Below are 22,036 nucleotides of genomic sequence, written 5' to 3'. Positions count from 1 at the left end.
GGGTCTTATCTCCAGCCATGGTGGCAGGGTAAGGGACCCGAGCTAGTGGGCTTAGCTCGTTAAATAACTTTAATAAAAGACTCTTTGCTTTTGCATCGAAATGGGCCTCTTGGTGATTTTGGGGTTCAGAATTTGGGCACAACACCTTCACTTCCTTTACTCTCTTGACTGAGAATTGTACATAATACTTGAGGCTTCACCTTCTTGGTATTCATACTTAACACATAAAATATACAAATTACCTTCCTGATCAATAAGACAACCAGGGAGTAACTTTAGTATAAAAAGCTGTTTATGGGGTATCTAAAATTTTAAGCACTTCCTGAAAATAAGCAGACAAGTGTCAACACATTAACGGCCTCATGCTCTTTGTTGACTACAATGACTGCACCAAGTAGACACTTGTGCTAGTAGAAATGATGTCTCTGTGGCAAATGGCAAGGTACCATTTCACCAAAGATATAGAAGCCATTAGACATGGACTTTCACTGAATACTTTCACCTTCACTCCTAACCATTATCAGAGTAAGGAAATCTTCTTTCTACTCCAGTACAAGAACTCTATCTACTCTCTAATATTGAGCCTTCCTGTTCCTTTGAGACTCCTTTTCCATCAGCTGCCCTCTCTCTTGTGCTGTTATTTTTAATCTCACCTTCTGTATTCAGCCTTAAAGCTCACTGGCTGTAAGGAGGTAAGGGCAATCACCAATAGGTAGATTCACATCAGCAGTACTTCCTGGAAGTACAGACATATTAAATGCTAACAGTGTCTATTATTCAAGTACCATTGTCTTTGTTTAACTAAATACTTAGGATGCCTAGGAAAGGTGTTGCTAGAGTGAGCAAGTATACTTGGTTAAGTAAGATACCATATCCATGCAGGACATGCTTTTTAAGCAATGTATATGGGAAATAAAACCTCTTGGTGCCCAAGTGTGTTAAATTTTAAAATGATGGGGATAGTAAGTTCTCAGGCTGTAATGTTAAATGTGTGACATATATTTAAAATTGTCCACATTCACAAGAATACACTCAGTCAGCATAACCATTTCTTCAAAAGACTCAGAAACCTGGGCCTACAAAACTAAATTAGATTAAACCTCTAATAGAAAGGTGAACAGCTGCTTTAAAAATACATTCAATAAAGTACTGCAGATAGAGACTAAGTGCCTCTGTCATCATTTTTAATGACACACATTCCTCACCATCCTAAGCTTTAAAAATCTGGAAAAATAATGTCAGTTTATGTCCAATAAAAATAACGTTGTCTTCCTTCTAAACAACAAGAATCCAACAAAATTCTGGCTGTTGTCTATTCAAGGAAATGTGGTAAAGTGCCAGATGAGATAACACATAGGAGTGGACTTCATGAATTTTACATGAAACAAATATTGATGGACTGAATATTTTAGCTGGGTTACTCATAACCAAGTTTGATCAGCCCAGAATTTGGAATTAAAGATTAGCATTATCTATCTATTTATTTATTTAGCAAATGTCTATTGGATGCTCACTGACTGCCTATGTTAGAGGGAGAGCAGAAATGAAACACGTACAATTTCACCCTTCCTATCCTCCTAGATGTAGCTTATGGCTGAAAGAGGGGGCAAACACTCTGAGTCAGGGAGAGATTGGAGGATTCTAGAACTCATTTGAACCACTTTGGGAAAAAGTATTATATGACATATTCCTTTTATACATTTATGTACGACTTGAGGATCGCATGGATTCAATAACTGATGGAGAAAGAAATAGGAATGTTCAGTTTTATTTCCAATCAAGACATGGAGTATATCTCCCACTCAAGATTTCTCTTATAGGGTCTAGCAGAGCCTATAGGTTTCTCTTATAGGGTCTAGAAGGCACTATTGTATATTGGACCTTGTCTGTGATGATGCAGTTTCTTAGGTTTCATTCTTGTCCAGGTTTCCCACTCTCTTATCCATTGCTCCTGGTTGTTAATCCATAATAAATCAATTGCACACCACAATCTCTGCTTTGGGGAAAGGCAGCCTTAGGAAGAAAGAATCATGAATCTAACCATATACCAATGTGGAGGTATATGGAAGTTGGCAGAAGTTCTAGAATTTAAAGAGTCATGAGAGGCCTAAGAATATGAAGGAGACTAAGATTTTGAAGCTCTGCACACCCCTGGCTGACAGTTCTGTTTCCTTTCTCGTACATTCATATCAAGATACAGCCAATCAGGCCCTCCAGAGCAGCTGCACTATGGATTTTCTAAAAAGAGTGCAGGAGCTATTTCTGATCTTAGCTTTCCTGTAGGAGCTATTTATTATCCATTCTATATTTCTATGTCGTCCTGCACCTGCCACATCACCCCTCAGGAGTCAATAATTCTTTGCAAAGGTGTCATTCTGCAATTTATATGGCATATTGCATAATGTCACTGATGGCCACTTTTAGTTAATACCCTCAAGTGCTTTGCCTTATCACTGAAGCAGATAATTTACTCTGGCATTTATATGAAAAGTTGGACACTGAAGGCATACCTGCTCACTTGAGACTTTATGTATGCACTGTTTATTTTGGCACATATAACAATATGCACGTGTCTCCAAATTCCTAAGTAATCACTATAATTTTGAACATTTGTACAAAGAAGTAAAGCCCCACAGTGAAGGAACAGTTCAATCAGTGGAAACCTCAACATATGGATCTCCTTCCATTGAACACCACAAAGATTTCCTAACCCAAGCTACAGTGCTTTCAGCTCTGCATTGGTATTTCTTAAATGAATCCAATGGAAGAATGGGGTGGTGTGTAATACTCTTTGCCTGAAAGGCCTTTGTAAGCCCAGTTTCAAAAGGACACAGAAAACAAACCATATGCGTATTTGTGCTACTTACAAAGTGCAGTTGATAGAATTTTAGAACTTTCTTTGTTGAGAAAACATATTCTCCTGTTTAGGAAAGTATTCAATAGCCTTCAAGGTATTTTACCCAAGTGCCAGATTCATACAGTTTTCTGGAAACTCTGTATGTTATTAACTAGGTTGTCGTTCAGGAGATCAATGGAACACGAAGACACTTGCTGCATTTTAAATGGGACTATTTATTGAGAAAATTGAATGACGTTGTAAATAAATGGAAAAGATGTCCATGAGACATCAACCTGACAGTCAGGTAGTGGTGGCACATGTCTTTAATCCCAGCACTTGGGACGCAGAGGCAGGAGGATCTCTGTGAGTTTGAGGACATCCTGGTCTACAAAGTGAGTTCCAGGACAGCTAGGGCTGTTACACAGAGACAGAGACAGAGAAATCTATATCTTGAAAATGGAGATGCTAGGGGAAAGAAAAGGAATAGGTATCCCAAACTGTAAAGACTTTTTCCTTTTTTTGGAGAGCTATAGACCATATGTCTGCTAATAGAATAGGATTTGTTTGCTAAGAATCTGATCAAGTGTGTCTGATCACAGAGTGGCTACTGGTTTCAAGGAAAAAACTGGGGATATTTCTATGGGAAAATACTGAATAGCATAGCAACCTTAGCAATAGTAAACTGTGACCTCATCCTTTAGAACCGCATTTGACTACTAAAACTCCTCTGAAGATGAAAACTGTGCTTCCAGAACTTCTCAGTCACCAGGTACAGCACTGGGCACACATAGCATTTTTTTTCAGAGGTATCTCTAAAACTATTATACTTTGAGAAGACTTTGTTCACTTCAGTTGGAAAGAAAAATATATTAGAATTCTGAACAAAATATATCTTCTTGTTAATAATCTATGGCAACTCTAACTCTGGGTTTAGCCAAACTACCTTCATCTATCTCAGTATCTGATGCCGCCCCCCACCCTGCCCTGAAATGGAGACACAGCTGTGAAATTGGAGGGAAGTAATAACAAGGAATCTGAGTCAGGTATGCCGGCTACACAAAACAAAACCTAAAGACAGGGTAAACACATGGAGTGCAAGACAAATGAATTGCTTATGGTTAATCCTCATTCACTCCCATCCCCCAGTCACCAAAAAAAAAACATTCATGTTATTATCTGCTAATCGTACAGCACGATAGCAACAATGCTAATGGTGTCATTGTGTACATCTTGAGGTAATGCTTTAAATAAGGGTTAGTTTCCTTCAAAATAGGCAGAGGCTTCATCACAAAATTGTATTTATCTACTGTCTGAAATAAATGGCACAGGTAAGGACCCATTGATAAAATCTAGGTAATTTCACTGTCTTCTCACTCTCTATATCTTTGGGAGCAGCTGAGGGAACAAAAAGGAAAAAAAATCATACCTTCTTATTTAGTGGATATTTTCAGAAAATGCATGAGAAGCCAATAATAAAAAAGTAAAATTATATTCCATTTGAAAATATATAAATCTTAATATATGTTATATTCAAGAAGGATGATATGTATGTATGTACGTATGTATGTACGTATGCATGTATGTATGTATGTATGTATGTGTGTGAGAGACATTCCTTTCCCAAGACATTTAGTGATATTACCAAGACATTTCTCCTTTTATATCCATCCCATTGAAAACAATTTTCCATAATTTTCTTAATATATATATAACTATGTGAAATGTTTTATATACATACATATATATTATTGAGGATGCATGGTAGGGAGATACGTATTCTTGTCAGTGAACATACTGTGTGTGTGTGTGTCTGTGTGTGTGTGTGTGTAGACACATGTACAAGCATGTGTGTAGAAGCTAGAGATCAGCCTTTGGTGTCATTCCACATGTGCTGTCAACCTTTATTTATTTTTTGACACATAGTTTCTTTTGGGTCTGATCTTTCAAACTCTTCTGGGTTTTCTGGCAGCAAGCGTGGGGATCCACATATTTCCCCTTCCAACAGTGGTGGCATTACAAGTTTACACCACCATGTCTGATCATTTTTTAACATGGCCTCTGAGAATCAACTCTGGTCCTCATTCTTACATTGCAAGTGCTTTATTGACTAAGTTAGTTCCCCTCTCAAACCATGATCCTTTGTAAGCAAACCAACTTAGAATATATTTTACTTACATTTGCATTTTCTTGATTAGTGACTTATATAGGAGGACACAGCCTATTGTAAGGGTACCACCCCTGATCAGGTAGCCCTGGGGCTATAGAAGAAAGCAGGCTGAGAAAGCCATTAGAAAGAAGCCAGTAAGTAACACTCCTCCATGATCTCCACAACAGTCCCTCACTCTGGGTTTCTGCATTGAGCTCCTGACTTGACTTCCCTGAATGATGGACTATAAGCAGTAATCTGAAAATAAAGCCTTTCATTCTCAGATTGATTTGGGTCATGGTGCTTATCATAGCAACAGAAGTCATAAGACAATAAAATTTCATATGGATGTTTATATCCCTTTCCTTTGTGTTAGTCCACCATTTCACCTCCTGATTTCTAAATGGGATCCCACCATCACCAAGGCTCGAGGAGCATTGCAGAAGAGGAGGCAGAAAAAATGTAAAAGCTGAAGAATGGAAAAGGGTGTCTGGAATTCTGTCTTCTGTATATGGCATGACTAATGAAATCACAAACTCACTTCAACTGTATTTAGCTAAACAAGATCACACCAGTCAAAATTCCAGACCAGAAGGAGGTTAATCTCTAGGTCTTACCCATTACTAAGAAGCTTTTAGGCAACAGAGAGTTGTTGGGGTAAGGAGAATGTTTTTTGAGGATGTGACCACTTGTAGGTTTCCCATTTTCCAGTGGATAGTCCCACACTCATGTACATGGAGCAGCACTAACTGGACTCAGTGAGTTATAAAAGTATGACATAAAGAATGTTGGAAAGGGGAGTATTGGGTGGAAATGAGAGTTGGGGTAGGAAAATAGGGATAGATATGATCATATTTCGTTATATACATTATGACATTCTAAAAAATCAAGAAAAATGTAAGTATAGATGGACCAACTACTTTTCCAGAAACAGCCTTGCACATGAATTCTTTATTCCTAAGCCAAAACCAAGGCAAGAATTGTTATTGGCTGGTTTGTTCAGTAATTCCATATGTACATTTTCATGCTTTCATGGGGGAAAATAGCCATCTTACCAATACAGAAAGCTTAAATAAAATATGAACATCTGTGAAATTCTGGGACAGCATTAATTATTTCCCAGAGAAGAGACCAATTCTCTAGGAAGATTGGAAGTATCTAAGATCTTCTGTGGGTGAATCAATAATTTATAAGTTTACACTGAAATCTATTAATTTAGGCTATCACAAATGTTGAAAGGGAACTAAAGCTATATCTTGGTCTGTTGTTTATAGATGATACCTATGTATCAGAGGACATGTTTCAGGCCACAATTGTCAGAAGAGCTGTTAAAAGAGTGACATATGAGACACAATTTAAGTTTTTTTTCTCTCTGTGATGGTTCAACCTTTAGCTTAATAAAGGCATTATGGTCACACAATGTCTTAGGGAAAATACCATCCTTTAAATATTCTATCCCTATAGTTGTTAAACTTTGGAAACTAGAGGATTCCTTGAATATTTAAGATACCTCCATCCAGAGATTTAACAGAGGCAAAGCTTAAGAAGTGTGAAGTATATGATATGTATTTCCAACTTTAATTTACACATTAGAATTGCACACATTTGTGAAATTGCATGTGGCATGTCAGTATGTGTATATATTTTGTAACGTTAAAACCAGGATAAATATACCTATTTCCTTGATCATTTGTTTATGTTAAGAAATCCATTTTGTTGCTAATTTATTTAATTTAAATCTTAAATCCATTGATCTAGTATATTTCATACAAGGACCCTGTAGTAAAATTAGTCAATTAAAAGGAGAGACTTGAGTACAAGAATCCTATTGTGAATATCATGTGGTACTGGACCATATCATCTAACTTGAGTGGCCACAGTGAGGTTTACTAAATATTTGAGACACTAACTTTACAGAGACTTTGGAGTTCCAAACTAAATAAATAAGTTCCTGTTTCTAATATCTTTGTGGGAAGTGAAGACGAAAATATGTTTTCTAAGACAATATCTGATAAAAAGAAACAGTAACTCCCTCGATGGGCATAAGTGGTTCCTAGGAATTGACACTGAGATATTTAAATAGAAACAAATTAGAATATCAGAGATTATTTTAAATTCCACATACACTTGGGTTTTTAAAATGGAAGAAAATTTCTGTGGCTAAAGCGGCTGAGGTTTCCTAGAGGAGCCAAATTGCAACAATAGCTACAGATCTAACAGAGAATGGTAAACAAGCAACACTTTCCAGCTCTCACCATTTACCGGAAATGCACACTGCTTGCTCTGTGCTCTTTGAATTTCACACCTACGTAGAATCACTCCCTACACACACCCAACCATTCTTTTCTTTACCAGACATAAGGAGAACTAGGTACCATGAACAGAAGAATATACCTTGAAAACACTGCCCTGAGTAGATCTGCTATCACATCTTGTACCCAAATGTAGGTTCACAGTGCATCTCACCATGGAATTGCCACAGGACAGCCACACGAATACTATCAAGTCTGCCAAATTCAACAGAAAGGAAACTATACTATTACCAATAAGAACACCTTTCACTTTCAATCTCACATGTCAATTGGATATTCTGTCTCTCCATGTTTCAGTGTTATGACTCACACATAGAACACACACATGTGTTGGACATATAAATTTCACACTTCATTGTATTCATTTATGCTTTCTGAAGTATTGTTTATCTATCAGAACCATATATTCGAGTAGTATCCTATCTTTATTTCTCTTCCTTCTCTGAATAGATAAAGGAAGGCTCATTAGACTTAGCATTCATTTTAGAGGTATCCACTCGACTATCTGACTGACTTTGCTTATAAATTGACATTTGGGCCAGTTACCTTATATTGTCACTACCCATGTAGTCTATTTCTCTTAGCTCTCTATTCTTTGAATCCTGGGAAGCTAGTCTTCAGGTTCTGCATCTGCGAGCTCTCTTAACCTCTGAATCTGGTCAATGAAAAGTTCCCGTGGGAAATAGAAAACAGAAGACTGAGATCTAGATATGTATCCACTGGCTTTCTCTAGTAATGCAGCATGGATTGCCCATGTTGCTTCCCCATTACCAATGGGTGGGCTATGACTTCTTTGGATGGGGAATTTATGCTACAGTAACCACTAGCTCCCTTGCTCTTTCAAATCTAAATATTGATAGTCCACACTGTTCCTTTAGAAGTTAGTTTTCTTTAAACCTCTTATACCCAATTGGAGTATACCATACCATTTCTATACTGTACTGTTCAGCATTCAGCTTACAAATTGTATCCTAATCTTTATAGAGAGAGATAATAGTAGTGAAAACTGACATTATTAATATACAAATAAAATATGTTTACATTCAAGCATAACAATAAGAAGCACCTCTACATGTATATTTTGTATATACAAATATTATCCCTTGTAACAAATTTATTCTATGCTTTGAGAGTATACAGAGAAATTAGACTCTTTACCATCAAGAAAATATGTCTCCTCTCCACCACAAATAAGAAATAGAAATGAAAACTGTCCAGTCTCATACTTTGTAACTGTTTATATATTTCCCACATTATAATCAATTCAATTTTTCTAAATTTCAATTTGTTTTAGCCTTTTGGATGAGGCAGAGCCATGATTTGATGTATTTCTGTTCATAGTGGGAAGTGTACACCTCAGGACAAGAACTAAAGAGAGCTCAGTTTCCCACTTGTATTTGCCTAAAGATTGACTTGGTTCTTAAATGTCTTCCACACTTCTGAATAACACTCAGATATTTCTTTCATTTGTACCAATCTTTCAGTGGCTTTTACATGTTAAAAGTATCTACAATCATCATAAATGTTCAGAACAGTCCTCTCAGAAGAGAAGTCAATGAACAAATGCTGTGTTCTATAGTGTCTATGGACAGAATATATTGTATGAGAAAATATTTTCAATGAAAAATATATATAATAAACAGTACTGCCAAAAGTCACATTAAGAAGCTTGATGATAGAAAAGTTTCACTTTCTAATGGCCTATGAAAATAATTTTCTATACTAACACAAGAAAATATCTATTATAGCTTCACTAAGAATAAACCAACGACTGTTCTTTCTAAACCTAACCACTTCAACTATTATTATACTGTCCAATCAATAACTACTAAAAAACTTTGATATTTATGTCATTATGCTTTAATTTTCATTTCTTAAAATCAAATTATGGATTTATCCACAAAGTAGAGCAATTTGTCCTTCAGGAAAGTAAGTAACAGAAAGGTTCTCTTGAACGCAGCATAAGATGTTTAGGCTTTTTCAGATAAGAAAATTAATATGTGGGGTTATTTATCATTAAATAAGGATTTGTATAATACTGTCTCAAAGTCTAAATGATGGACCTCTAATTCTTGTGCCCTTAAACTTCTATGTTGCAGAGATCAAATACTCTCTTTAAAACATATATTGTAAAATTGGAAACCAATTACATGTGTTTGTGTAATGAACCTCGCAATGACAGCAACCAGGCAAGAAGATACATCAGAACAAAAGCCATAGTAGCTTCAGTTAAATGCATAATTTCCCTTTCAAGGACTGGGTGAAATTTATTCTGCAGTTTGTATTTGGTTTATTCTTTTAGACAAATCCAACAGAATGATCCTAGGGGATATTTGAAAGGATAAAGATAATGCTTTCATACATAGGGCTCCCTCTTGGCTTCATATTTAGGCATTTCAAATAACCCTTTCACACTGAAAATGCTCCCACTGAACTAATAAAAGGAAAACTAGGTGAAATGCATGTATTCTACTTTGCAATCACTATCAGTAGATTCCAGTGTCTGGAATGTTTCTAATTGGTTTCTTCCAATTTAAAAAATTAAATATCTATGAGAATGTAGTCAAGAAGGACAAGCTCTGGCAGTCATAGTGTCGGGTTAAAGAATGCAAGAATGGAAATAACAACTCCCATTATAGATAATGGTCCTTTTAAAATAAGATCAACATGTGATTTTTACTCTTTTATTAAGATACATGAACTATACATAATAATTAGTTTTATTAGGATATTTTCATACATGTACATCACTCTTTACCCTCTCATGTCTGATGATCCACTTTCTTTTCACAACTAATTTGTCTACTAATTTCATCTTTATTTGTTGTTATTGTTGATTAATAAGTTTCATTAAGATTTTGTGGGTGAGAGGTCAGTTATAGGAGCATAAACATCTTAACAGTGGCTATAGCAGTGAAGAAAATGTTTCTTCCTGATCCACCAAATATTAACTACCAATAGATGCTCAGGCAGATGTGTGGCCTCATGACCCCAAAACCCCCTTATCCCTCCATGACTGAATTCATTTATTTTTTTATCAGTGTGTGTGTGTGTGTGTGTGTGTGTGTGTGTGTGTGTCTTGACATGACACCAATTTCTAAGTGTGTACATGGCACAATGTATCTGTGGAAAATGAAGGATAACTTTTGGAAGTCTGTTATTACCTGCTACCATAGCTTCTGGGATTCTTATGGACCTCGTGATGGAATGTTGAAAGTCTCAATCTTGTGCAAGTCTTATGCAAATAATATGAACTACTTACTTGCACACAATTGAAATCATGTATTTTTTTTGGCTCATTGGACTCTCAGAATAGACCAAATGAGGCAGTTAAATACACAAGAATATACAAGACATGAGTAAGTGTGAAGATATCTTTTCTCAAAAGTTCTTGAACAACAACATAAATTCTAATCTTTGGGACACATGACGAGGACTCTTTCTGTAATGCTAATCTTCATACTGCTAAACATTTTGTCATCTGCTTTGTTAGAAATGATTAGAATGTTCTGGATGCTTTATTTTTTGATGCCAACTAAAACCCCTGACAACTATCCCATGGGTCTAATGCAAGGATTGTGGGCGCACACATGCACACACACACACACACACACACACACACACACACACACGAGAGAGAGAGAGAGAGAGAGAGAGAGAGAGAGAGACTAATCGATGTTTGTACAGCATACAAAAACTAAATTGTGATGCAGTCAGTGGACTCAGATGTTCAGATATTCATTAACATCATTCTTGAAAAAAAGCTACATATAAATTTCTTTTGTTACCCACATTTTACCCCTATTTTTTTTCTTTTTGGTTCTTTCAGATAGGGTTTCTCTGTATAGCTGAGGTTGTCCTGGACTTCTCTATGTAGAATAGGCTGGCCTTTAACTCATAGAGATCAATTGTCTCTGTCTCCTGAGTGCTGAAATTAAAGGTGTGTGCCACCACCAAATGGGTATCCTTGCCAATTGTCTTATTCTTAAAAATTCACTCACTGGGTCCCAAAACCAAACAAAAAAGACATGAATATGGGGAATGGATGTGTAGGAAGGAGTGAAAGGTTGACAGGGTAGGATATGAGAGTAAGTAGAGTGATTTTTATACATGTATAAAAAATCAAAGAAAAAATTAATTAATTGAGACAAATCCTAAAACCTAGGGGCTACTCTCTCTTTTCTAATTACAGACTAGAAAGAATACTCTCAAATAAGTTTTGAAGAAATTAACTGATAAACCTTACTCTTAGTTACATCATGTGTTTTAATATGTGATAAAAATTAATGTACAAACAGAAGCAACCATACTGTAGTTTGAGGCATGATAGTAGCAAGCTAAATTAAGAGGTACATTAGTCAGGGAATTTCAGACTGGAGAATTGAATATTATGGAAATCAGGCCACGTTCATATTACTGTACCTAAATTGGCAATTGCTCTAATCTGTAAGTCAAGCCTGAACAGTTCAAGAGAGACTATTCCTTGATTTATACCTTTCAATAAGTATTTACCAATTAATTCTCCTTTTGAAGTGGAAGTGTGTGTAATGACAAGACTTCAGGAAACATGCTGAGAAAAGTAAATTTCTTTTTCTCCTAGGTCCCCTGGCCTAGGATATCACTTCCACTTCTTAGATATAATCAACGTTCTCCTGAATATCTTTCATATCCTTTAATGCATATACAAACATGATGCATGTATAGTATGTATAGATATATGTCTCCATGGTATATGTGCAGTGGAAGAGGGTGTATAAACATACTGAAAAGAATCTTTAAAGTGTTTTTTAAATTTGTTCTAAAATTATAGCATTCTTGTTTTCAGTCATCTAATTTTCTTTGTTTTCTCTTCATTAATTGTCTCCTAGTTTACTCATATTTCTAATTTCTTCTATTTTCAACATATAACTAAGAACAAACAATTTTCCTTAATAGAAATGACAATCATCTTGTAATTTGGCTTAGTTCTAGTCCACTTGAAATGGCTACTGCTTCCATGATTTAAAAATTGTGTCTCGCCGGGTGTTGGTGGTGCATGTCTTTAATCCCAGCACACGGGAGGCAGAGCCAGGTGAATCTCTGTGAGTTTGAAGCCAGCCTGGTCTACAGAGTGAGTTCCAGGACAGCTTCCAAAACAATACAGAGAAATCCTGTCTCAAAAAAACAAAAAAAAGTGTCTCAAAAACACCACATACTGTATTTATATACTTAGTATTTTCACACTGAAATTTATAGATATCTAAAAAGCAAGCATTTTATATATTTTTAACAATAACTCTGATATGTTTCACCATTGACATTATTGCATTGGGTTTTCTTCCCATCCAAAGGAGTTAAAAATAAATTTACCTCATCTGTTGATTAATTATGGGAAATTTCAAGTTAAAGCAGAATAGGAATTCTGTGAAGAAAGTAATTGTGCAATTGATAATTCATATGAATCATTAATTCCTACCAAGATAACTAAATGATTGTTTTTGCAGTTCCTACTAAAACAAGGATCTCTGAATACCAAAGTTTTGATGCCCTTTAGGGTTATTGAGGGCTTTTGCTATTTTTTTGCAGATTCATTCCTCATACATAGAAGCATCGTGTCATTCTGTTTTAGAATTCACAGTATTTTCCAATGTCCATGTGATCAAATACATGTTCACGTTTGGCCACATTACTCCTGAGAGACATATCATAGGAGTTGAAATTCATATTTGAACTTCAACTGCATTGAGCTACAGAGTACTCAAGAGACAAAGCTTGAAACCTTTGGCGTCATAGAATAGGATCAATCCAACTCTATATATGAATCATTTAGTTACTAACTCATTGGAAATAGCAGAAAGCTACGTTGAATGAAAATGTAGGTGTTAAAGTCACACATCACACTTTTGAACATAGATATCTAAATATGAGAAAAATTAGTTTGCATGACAAGCACAAAGATAAGGAATGGATATTACCTCCTAATATCTTCTATACCAACTTCTATTCCTCAAATCACTATAGTGAAATGTGTTTGTTCACACTAGGATGAGATTCAGGATTTAACTTGAAGTTCATTTCCTTTTCTTTTTTGAAGTTAATTTTACATTCAAAGAAAATTGTGTTAAAATAAAGGCTTTGATTCAAAAGAAGAGAAACAGAACTAATGCATTTTATCCATGTGTGAGCATTTCATTAAAAGCTTAATGCTGAATGTGACATCTTCAAGGGACTATAATAGTGACAAAGGCAAATGTGGTAGGGTGGTGGAACAGTACCATGATAAATCAACTAAAATGAGACAAATCACCCAAGTGGAGGAAAGAGGCATCTCTGTTGATACAGAATCAACATTTGCCACGGTCTGAGGACAGGGTAATTATGAATGGGCATACTTGTGTTTTCATCTGTACAGGGAAATTTGAAAATTTTAGTTTTGACAGGATCTGATTCGCATCTCTATGGATCTTACAGCTAGAATTCAATTGGCAACTCTGACTCATGATTTTGTTTATACACTTGTGCCTCAGCACGTCAGAAAAGCTATTTTTTTTCTGTAGTTTCTAAGAATGTCTCTCAATTACAGGACCTAAGACTGAATCATTTCTGGTTTCTTTTCCTAGCTTACATCTATCTTCCCTCGTATATGTATGCCCATTATGACATCTTTCAGAGGCCATCAGGGACATGGAATAGACATGCAATATTTTTCCTGACTTGAAAGTACACTGGGAAAAAAAGCTTTCCAGCAGGAAAAGATATGCATTTTCATGTAATTTCCTCTTTCCAATGTGGAGCAGCAAGAAAAGCAGAGAAATCTCCTGAGATTTTCCAAGGCTCATAGAGTAGCCAATCTTCTTAAATTAGTAGCCCATATTTGGCTTCCGTGTTTGATCTTTTGTGATAAAACATTTGTCTTTCTATTTCTTCTTAATCTCTGATATTGTCAATGTCAACATCATCATTACCTTTATTATTATCACAACCAATTTGTTTTACAAGGAGACTCACTATTCTAGATGCAATTATATCTCTTAATTGATTCTCATTTCTACATATTATATAAAATTTCTTACTCATACATTACCAAGCAAATGTAAGCACTGTAATTTTCATACTAGGTTCTGGATACTGCAAGTTCCCAATTATATCTCAATTTTAATTACTTTCTCTCTGCTAAGTTAAGATCTTTTTGTCACTGTGTCTACTGCTGTCCAAATTCCCACCACCCCAAGATCTATTGAGTTAATTAGAAGCGATTATTTTCACAAATTAGTCTGCATTTCATTCTCTCATTTCTTATTTCCTTATTCCACTAGAGAAGGATGAGTACTTTGCCTTATATTAACAAAAGGTCATATGTGTATATGTAAAATAAATGCCATCCAGCCCTCTTAAGTACAGTGTAGGGTAGATTAGTAATCCATAAATATGCATGCACATTTTATTAGACATATCATGTTCCATTAGAGTGCCAAGGGTAGGAAATTGTTTTATTTTCAAATATTGAAGTATCATTTATATTGAAATATGAAGCTCTCTAGAATAAAGAGAACCTTGTGAGATGTCAAGTAATTGACCTGCTCTGATACAATTGGTCAATCTAAATAAGATTACAAAGGAACAATATTGTTTATTGTAATGGAGAGTTAGAGGGGGAACACAAAGCATGGTGACATTCATTGGCTTTAGAATAAAAAGTGATATTCTCTTTATCTTTTATAAGTACTTTAAAATTCCTATATTTTTTCCTTTACATATTTGCTAAATCACAAAGGAGTGATTTTGCACTACTGATCTCAATCTCCTCATTCATTTATCTTGTAGAATCATAAGTATCATTCATAAAGTGACATTCACAGAAGAAACCAAAAGGGGGAAAAGCCTTTTGAAAATGATAGTTCATTCTGTGTGCATATTAAAATAGTAAGTGGTCACATGAATGTTTGCTTTACTGCTATTTGACAGTGATAAGCAATTACTGTTATCAGGCTAAGATACTTATGCATTTGAACAGCTTTCCTTATCTGGATGAAATGAGGCTTTGTATGGATGGCTTAGTGGGCAACTGAACCACATTTTGAGGGACTCTCTAGTATTTTATCCATACTAGCCATTGACAATTTATTTCAAATCCTATAATTATTCATGTAACATTTTCATTTCCCATTGAATGATTTTGTGTATACACCCCTTTCATCTCTCATTTTTCCAAAACACCAAGTGCTCACTATTGGGCATATGCTTAAGTTACTAAATAGATGAGTGACCATTCCTATTCAAAGCTGACTATTGGTTAGTTCCTCATACATCTTCATTTCAAACATTCATTTCCTCAGGAGTGATCACAAAACTGTAGAAAATTGAATGAACTCAAAGGTTTTTATCAGAAAACTGAACTTAGCTGTCTTGTTAGCAACATTTTCAATTGAAAAGATACTTGTTTTGCTAGAAATATGATATACAACTTTATGCAATATGCTCAAACCTGGATATATTCAGAGGCATTACATTTAAGGAAGAAGTAAATTTAGAATTTAGTTTTCATGCTCATATTTGCCAATAATAGGAATCAAAACTCAAGGAAAGTAATGTAATTAACTTATCGATGAGCAAAACCAAACTGATGCATGAATTATTACATAATAGTTAGAATAAAAGTTTCCCCTTTTATAAAATATCACAAACACTATACTGTGCATTATGTTACACTCAGTATTTTAGAAAAGACATTTGCCTTTTAAAATATGTATTGCAACTAAAACATTAGAACAATTCAGTTCTAGCAACAATTATATTTTCCTTAATATAGTTTTTTTCTGATTTAGTGTAAAAAGAAATCAAATGGATAAATCTATCACTTCTACAGACTATTAACTGTATTTTGTAATGTCAAACAAACAAAAGCAACATTAATCTTCTCTCCCACTTGAACAAAGAAATCATCTATAATCTCTGACAGGTAGGTGTACCTTAGATTCCTATAATCTTCCTTATTTTTAGTTTCAGATAAATGATTTCATATCAGCAATTGGAATATTTAAATAACTTGGAATTGAAAATATATGATATATTAAATTAAAGCCTCATCTCACAGAGTCTAAAAGTTAAAGACGCATGATAGTGCCAAAGTAGCATGTAACATATTAAAGTGTAAACTTTACTTTGACATAGATATTTAAAACTACTGGATATTTTGGTGTAACCATTGAATTTGGCATGTTTCCTTATAGTCATTTAACTTGTACTCACTTTCAGCCACAGTCCTACTTAAGAAAAATAGGGATTGTGACAATAATCTCTACCACTAGGTTTACTTGTAGAATAGCATAAAAACAAGGAAACTTTTTGAACATGAGAAGTGCTAAGTAAAATTTAAGATGTTTAAGTCTAGAGATAACTTTTTCCCCCCGAGAGAGAGTTTCTCTGTGTAACAGTCCTGGCTGCTTTGGAACTCACTCTGTAGGTCATGCTGGCCTCCCTAGAGATAATTTTTTAAAAAACCCAAAGTAAAAGAAAGACATGGCAAGTCTCTTTTATAACAAGCCTAAAACTGTTTCTGAGTGTAAAGTATTCTGATACCTGAAACATTTCACAAATCTGTAATGTAAGTTTTCACTGAAACCTACCTTTAAAATTTGGCCTGATTCTTGCATCATATCCTGATGTCCTTCCCATTAATTTATCCAAGAAATCAGAAGGAGATAGGGTCTGCGAAGGATGTTTTCCAGACCTGGAGTCATGGTCTTTGCAGAAAGCTTCCCTAAACATATTATGAACTCTTTTAGCAAGAACTACACTTTCATCCTCTGAGAACTAATTCAGATCATTTGAACCACATTTTGTCAAAGATGTTTAATATACTAGCAAGAAGAATAATTTGACATTTTTGATCAACTTCTGAACCGTGCATTTTCTAAAGTTAACCTCAACTGATGACAATGTTAAATCCTGAGAAATGTCACGCAAGTTTCTAAACTTTAATTCTATTTTGCTTAAGGTAGAATAATGTATATAGACTCAGGTTCCAGGTTTTATGGATATACAAAGGTTTTTGTATTTAAAAACTAGCAGAGAACTCAAGACAGTTCATGAAATGCATGTGATAATGTAAAACCATTTCCTCATGACTATAAAAATTGCTTCATTTTGATTTAAATGTATCTTCTACCCTTTATGAGAAATGTGTAATAATAAGATGGACTAAATAATAAAATTAATTATTACATGAATATTTTTCACTTGCTACTATTCTATTGCAGCTATCATGCATTAATCTTTTCCAATGTACTTTCAAAAAAAGAACCTTCACTTGGAATTTCACCACCATTTTAAAATAGATCAATAATGAGTATGTTAATTCAATTATTTTATCAGCTCTTATTCATACATGAACATATGAATTGTTGAATCTCCAATAAAACATTACTGGAAAATCATTTCTACACCAGTTTACATTTTACATTTCAAAACCAGTAAAGGATTATTGAAAAAATTTTCAGATATTCATATCCATGTTAGAAGTCATAAGGAGCATATAAAATGGCATATTTGAATTGTAACAAAGTGAATTCTTTCACAATACATTTATAGTTGACTGAATATCACCAAAGTGTTTTTGTGTACATATACATATACATGTGTGTGAATTAATTTTAAGTAATTTGTTAATTCTGCCATTAAGATAATACAAAAGTCATGCCAGCAAATCAGAGGCATTAATTATAATAGTAAAGATTTTATGAACATATGGTAGGAGTTAAAAATTGGTACAGTCATTCAGAAATACTCACATTCCCATATGCAGATTCATCTGATTAATCAAGTATTATTTTATTATGATGGTGCTTGGAGTGAGGCCAATGATGATGATGGTAATGATGGTGATGATGATGGTGATGACTCTAATAAATACCCAGCCTACACATCTTTCTTAAAGATAGTAAGAGGTGTAAAACTGAAAGGAACATAGTGGGTTTTCCCAGTACTCATATCATTTTTTCTATGTGTTCAATTTCTCTTGGTTCTGTGAAAAAATATGATAAAATCTTGTAAAACATTAAATGTCCTATATTTTTGTGTTAATAGAATTTTATGTCTAGGCTATCTTAGATTCTATGTCATTAACAGGCTATTTCACTCACTAGCAATAAAATTGATATTTTGAAGTATGAATTGATCTCACAATTAGTAAATTATTTGGAAATACAAGCATGCAATTAATGACTTCTCATTTGTTTTAATTATACACACCCATTTCTCATAGAGGCATAAATGAGAAGATGCCATTTTACTTATTTTGGTATGCAATCAATTCTTTAATAGATTGAACAGTATGATGGAGTTGAATAAAGATATTTACTACTTGAAAAAATTCCTAAACCATAGATTTCATGGTATGCTCCTAGTTGGTGAAATATAACAGAAGTCCCAAGTTGGCTGAGAATCAGTGTTCTTATTTATTTTACATAAAATAAGCATGCTATTGGGAAACTAATACAATCGCTTCCACCATATGAAAAAAAGAACATTGCACCCAATAATTCCTTTAAGTGACTTCCAAAAGAATTTCAAAGCACAAGATATCAACCTTATATAGAAACGTAAAGACCACACAACTCAGTAGTCTAATCTTATTATCACATTGTCTGTCATAAAATGTGTGTTGAAATGCACAGAGTGCAGCAATGCTACATAAAACTTGCTTTTGTGAACATTTGCCTCCCACCCACCATAATTAAGCTTTTTAAATGAACAAAAGAAACCAAACTCTCCTCTACAACATTAAAATAGTATGATGGAGGGAACAAACAAACAGAGCATTGCATACTTTCTTTTTCAAACAGTTTTCAGGTGGAAAATATCAGCATGCAAAATCATTTTACCTACCTGAAGTGGTTTGTCCCTAAGAAAAATGCAAACAAGGCTGTCAAAATGTTCACTAGCTGCCGGTTCATTCCTGTTTCTGTGATCCTTGTGGAAAATATCCCGAAATGATTCCAGAAAGAAGACTAGGATAAAGTGTCTATTTATTGTCCAGATTCAAAACCTGGCAGGAATCTAGTTTCCTTGAAAATCAAAAAGAGATTTGGGGTTGTACAGTTTGCTGAGAAAAAACAAAAAGTGCCAGTCCTGGGCATCATGGTCAGGTCAAACCGAGACTCGGGACCATCAGTTATCTCAGGAGAGACAAAGCCTCAGAACTGATGAATCCCCTAGCTGCTTTTCCTGAATAATAAAAATGCTGCTACCTTAATCGCATCACCATGCAAAGGGGGCTGATGACAATGCCAAGCTGAAAGTCGGGCTGGCTTTTGTTTTATATCTTTTCTATACAGCAAAGCCCCTTTCTTTAGGAAATGTTCTCTTTTTAAAAGAAGTTCTAAATGAGGGAGAATAAAGGTCTCTGTGGGATGGAGTGTTTGGGGAAAGAGGGAAAAATTACTGAGATCCTGTGCTGGAATGAGGGCTACAGAAAGAGACGGAGACGTGATCTTACCCAGCCTATAAATTTCAGCACTCGGACAGCTCCTAGCTCTGAAGTGCGCATGTTTCCTTTTTCAGTAGCTTGGGGCGGGGGTCGGAGAGAGGCATTCAAAAGGAGATGCGCCAGCTGTTGAAATGTAAAGAGTGACTGGTCCTTTGATGAGGGGTGCTACTGAAAGGGTTACGATGACAATAAGCGTCTGTGTAGAGGGAAAAGGTGAAAGAGGCTGGGGTCTGGGCTCCTAGAAATGGTAGTCTGCCTCTGAGTAGGCGGGATAGGAGTTTGAAGCAGAAAGAATGAGGCTTAAGCGTCAGAAAAGTAAACTAGGAAAACAGAGAACAAGATCCAGAGGGCTGAAATGATAATGGGGTGCGCAAAGTCAACATCTGGTTAGTGGAAGCCAGCGTAAAAGAGAAGTCCTGTGCTGACATGGAGGGTGCATTTCCTCGGCATAGACAAGCTTTCGTGTTAGAAAAAAGAAAAGAGAGAGAAAGAGAGAGAGAGAGGTTCATGGGGCTCAGCAATTGAATTTAGAATATTTTTATTCCTTTCTCAGCTCTTGACCGTTCTGTTTTGATTTTAACCTCTTGTTCCGAGAGGATCTACTTGGGAAAGTTCGCTCTACTGTTCAGTGGTTCAAATTCTTCGGGCATCCTTAAATCAGACGAAATACGGAACCCGGAATGAAAAGACAATGAGCCAGCAGGGGGCAGTAGCAATCTTTTCCTGCCCTGGTTAACTTTTGAACAGTGCTCCATGATAGGAAGATGGAAGCAAAGAAAAGTGAGACTGGGGGTTTAGTTTCACCTCCCCATTACAGGTGTTAATTACCAGGAAGTGTAGAATAATTAAGTTGTGCTCTTCTTCTCCCACATTGGCTAAATAATGAAAGGTTCAAAATCCAGTACAAAACATATCAGATAACCTGTTATCTCAAGTAGAATTTACCTAGGTTCTTGATAAAAAGAGGAAAGGGAAATAGTTGAACAATAGTAACTGAAAATGTGCATCCTACCAGGAACTGGGGGACGAACTTGATTTTAGTTCTTGAAATATAGCACCTTAAGCACTTTGGCACTCCACCACAGGGTTTGCTTGATTTGAAAATACACTGTTGTCATTACATTTATTCCATAAATGGCAAGTTTCTCCTTGGGTTGGCTTGAATATAAGAGCAAAGTAACAAAGAATCCTATACTTTTCCCAAGGTAGATTCCGATTTTTAATAATCCAAGTTCTTTTCACTTTTTAAAGTAAAATACAAAAAGGTCCCACTGAAATGCAAATTATGACACTGCAGGCCTGCTTTGGGACCTGAAATTCTGCATTTCTAACAAGTTGTTATTAGCAAAGGGTGATGCTTCTGACTCACAGTCACACACTGAGTAGCAAGGCTCCAGATGACCTTTCACCAGGATTTTATGCCACCCAGACAGTGAGACTTTATGGGCTTTTTCTGAGATAGAATGCAGCAGTGGCTGTGTATTCTTTGTAGATTCGAAATCAATTCCACACATTTGTTTTCATAATTCTTAGGCCAAGAAAAAAGTGATTCGTTTTAAACAAAAAACTCTTTGGTGTTGTTATGAGACATACCTGTACTCCCACTTCAAATCTGTTCATTACCGAGTTCATCCACATAGAAACTCTAGACCTGACTGTTTCCCTGAAGGCCTGATACTTCAGCCAAAATAAAATCAGTTCCAGGAAATGTATTTCTTCAGTTGATTCTACATAGAAAAATCATATATGAGGTGTGTGTGTGTGCTTAAAGCATTTACAAAATAAAGTAGATATAAAAGTGAAAGAAAACAATTTGTCCCAAATATAAGATTGTAATGATGCCCAGAGTAAACAATTTTTAATCCCTTCTTTTAAAACCAGAGGAGGTAAATACAGTGAGCTGTAACATAGAGACACTCAGCAACTAGCACAAAATTGGGACACCATACTATTTTAAATCTGGAAGATAATTTAGAAAAGATAAAGTTTACCCTCTTCATTTTACTTCTCAACTTTCCCCAATTTGGATTCCATCTCTTTCAAATCACAGAAAGAACTCTAAGTTTGCCAATGAATTCCTTGCATCTGAGGTCAAAGGATATTTATCCACCTTAATTTTTTCCTTTTTTAAATTTAAATAGAAACAAGCTTGTTTTAAATGTCAGCTCCAGTTCTCCCTCCCTCCTCTTCTCCCCTGCCCCCCACAGACCCCCTATCCCACACCCTTTCTGCTCCCCAGGGAGGGTGAGGCCTTCCCTGGGGGATCTTCAAAG

At 35.3% G+C, this 22,036-nt stretch overlaps 1 protein-coding gene across 3 annotated transcripts in view; it reads right to left on the bottom strand.

Moving 5' to 3' along the window:
• Glra2 (glycine receptor alpha 2) overlaps positions 1–20,126 on the bottom strand; it is a 220,050-nt gene extending 199,924 nt beyond the window's left edge. Inside the window, exons 1-3 of one of the 3 annotated variants that reach the window (XM_040744064.1) lie at positions 19,773–20,126; positions 19,163–19,341; positions 16,903–17,036 (exon numbers count right to left, since the gene is read on the bottom strand). In XM_040744064.1, coding sequence (XP_040599998.1) covers positions 16,903–17,036; positions 19,163–19,230 — 202 coding nt within the window. In that variant the 5' untranslated portion in view covers positions 19,231–19,341; positions 19,773–20,126. The other 2 variants (XM_005074196.4, XM_040744065.1) reach the window with 2 other exon arrangements.
• Between the last annotated feature and the right edge of the window lie 1,910 nt (positions 20,127–22,036).

This window comes from Mesocricetus auratus, unplaced genomic scaffold (genome assembly GCF_017639785.1).
Source record: "Mesocricetus auratus isolate SY011 unplaced genomic scaffold, BCM_Maur_2.0 Super-Scaffold_100003, whole genome shotgun sequence".
Taxonomy (NCBI): Eukaryota; Metazoa; Chordata; class Mammalia; order Rodentia; family Cricetidae; genus Mesocricetus; species Mesocricetus auratus.
This window is presented reverse-complemented; position numbering and strand designations above follow the sequence as displayed.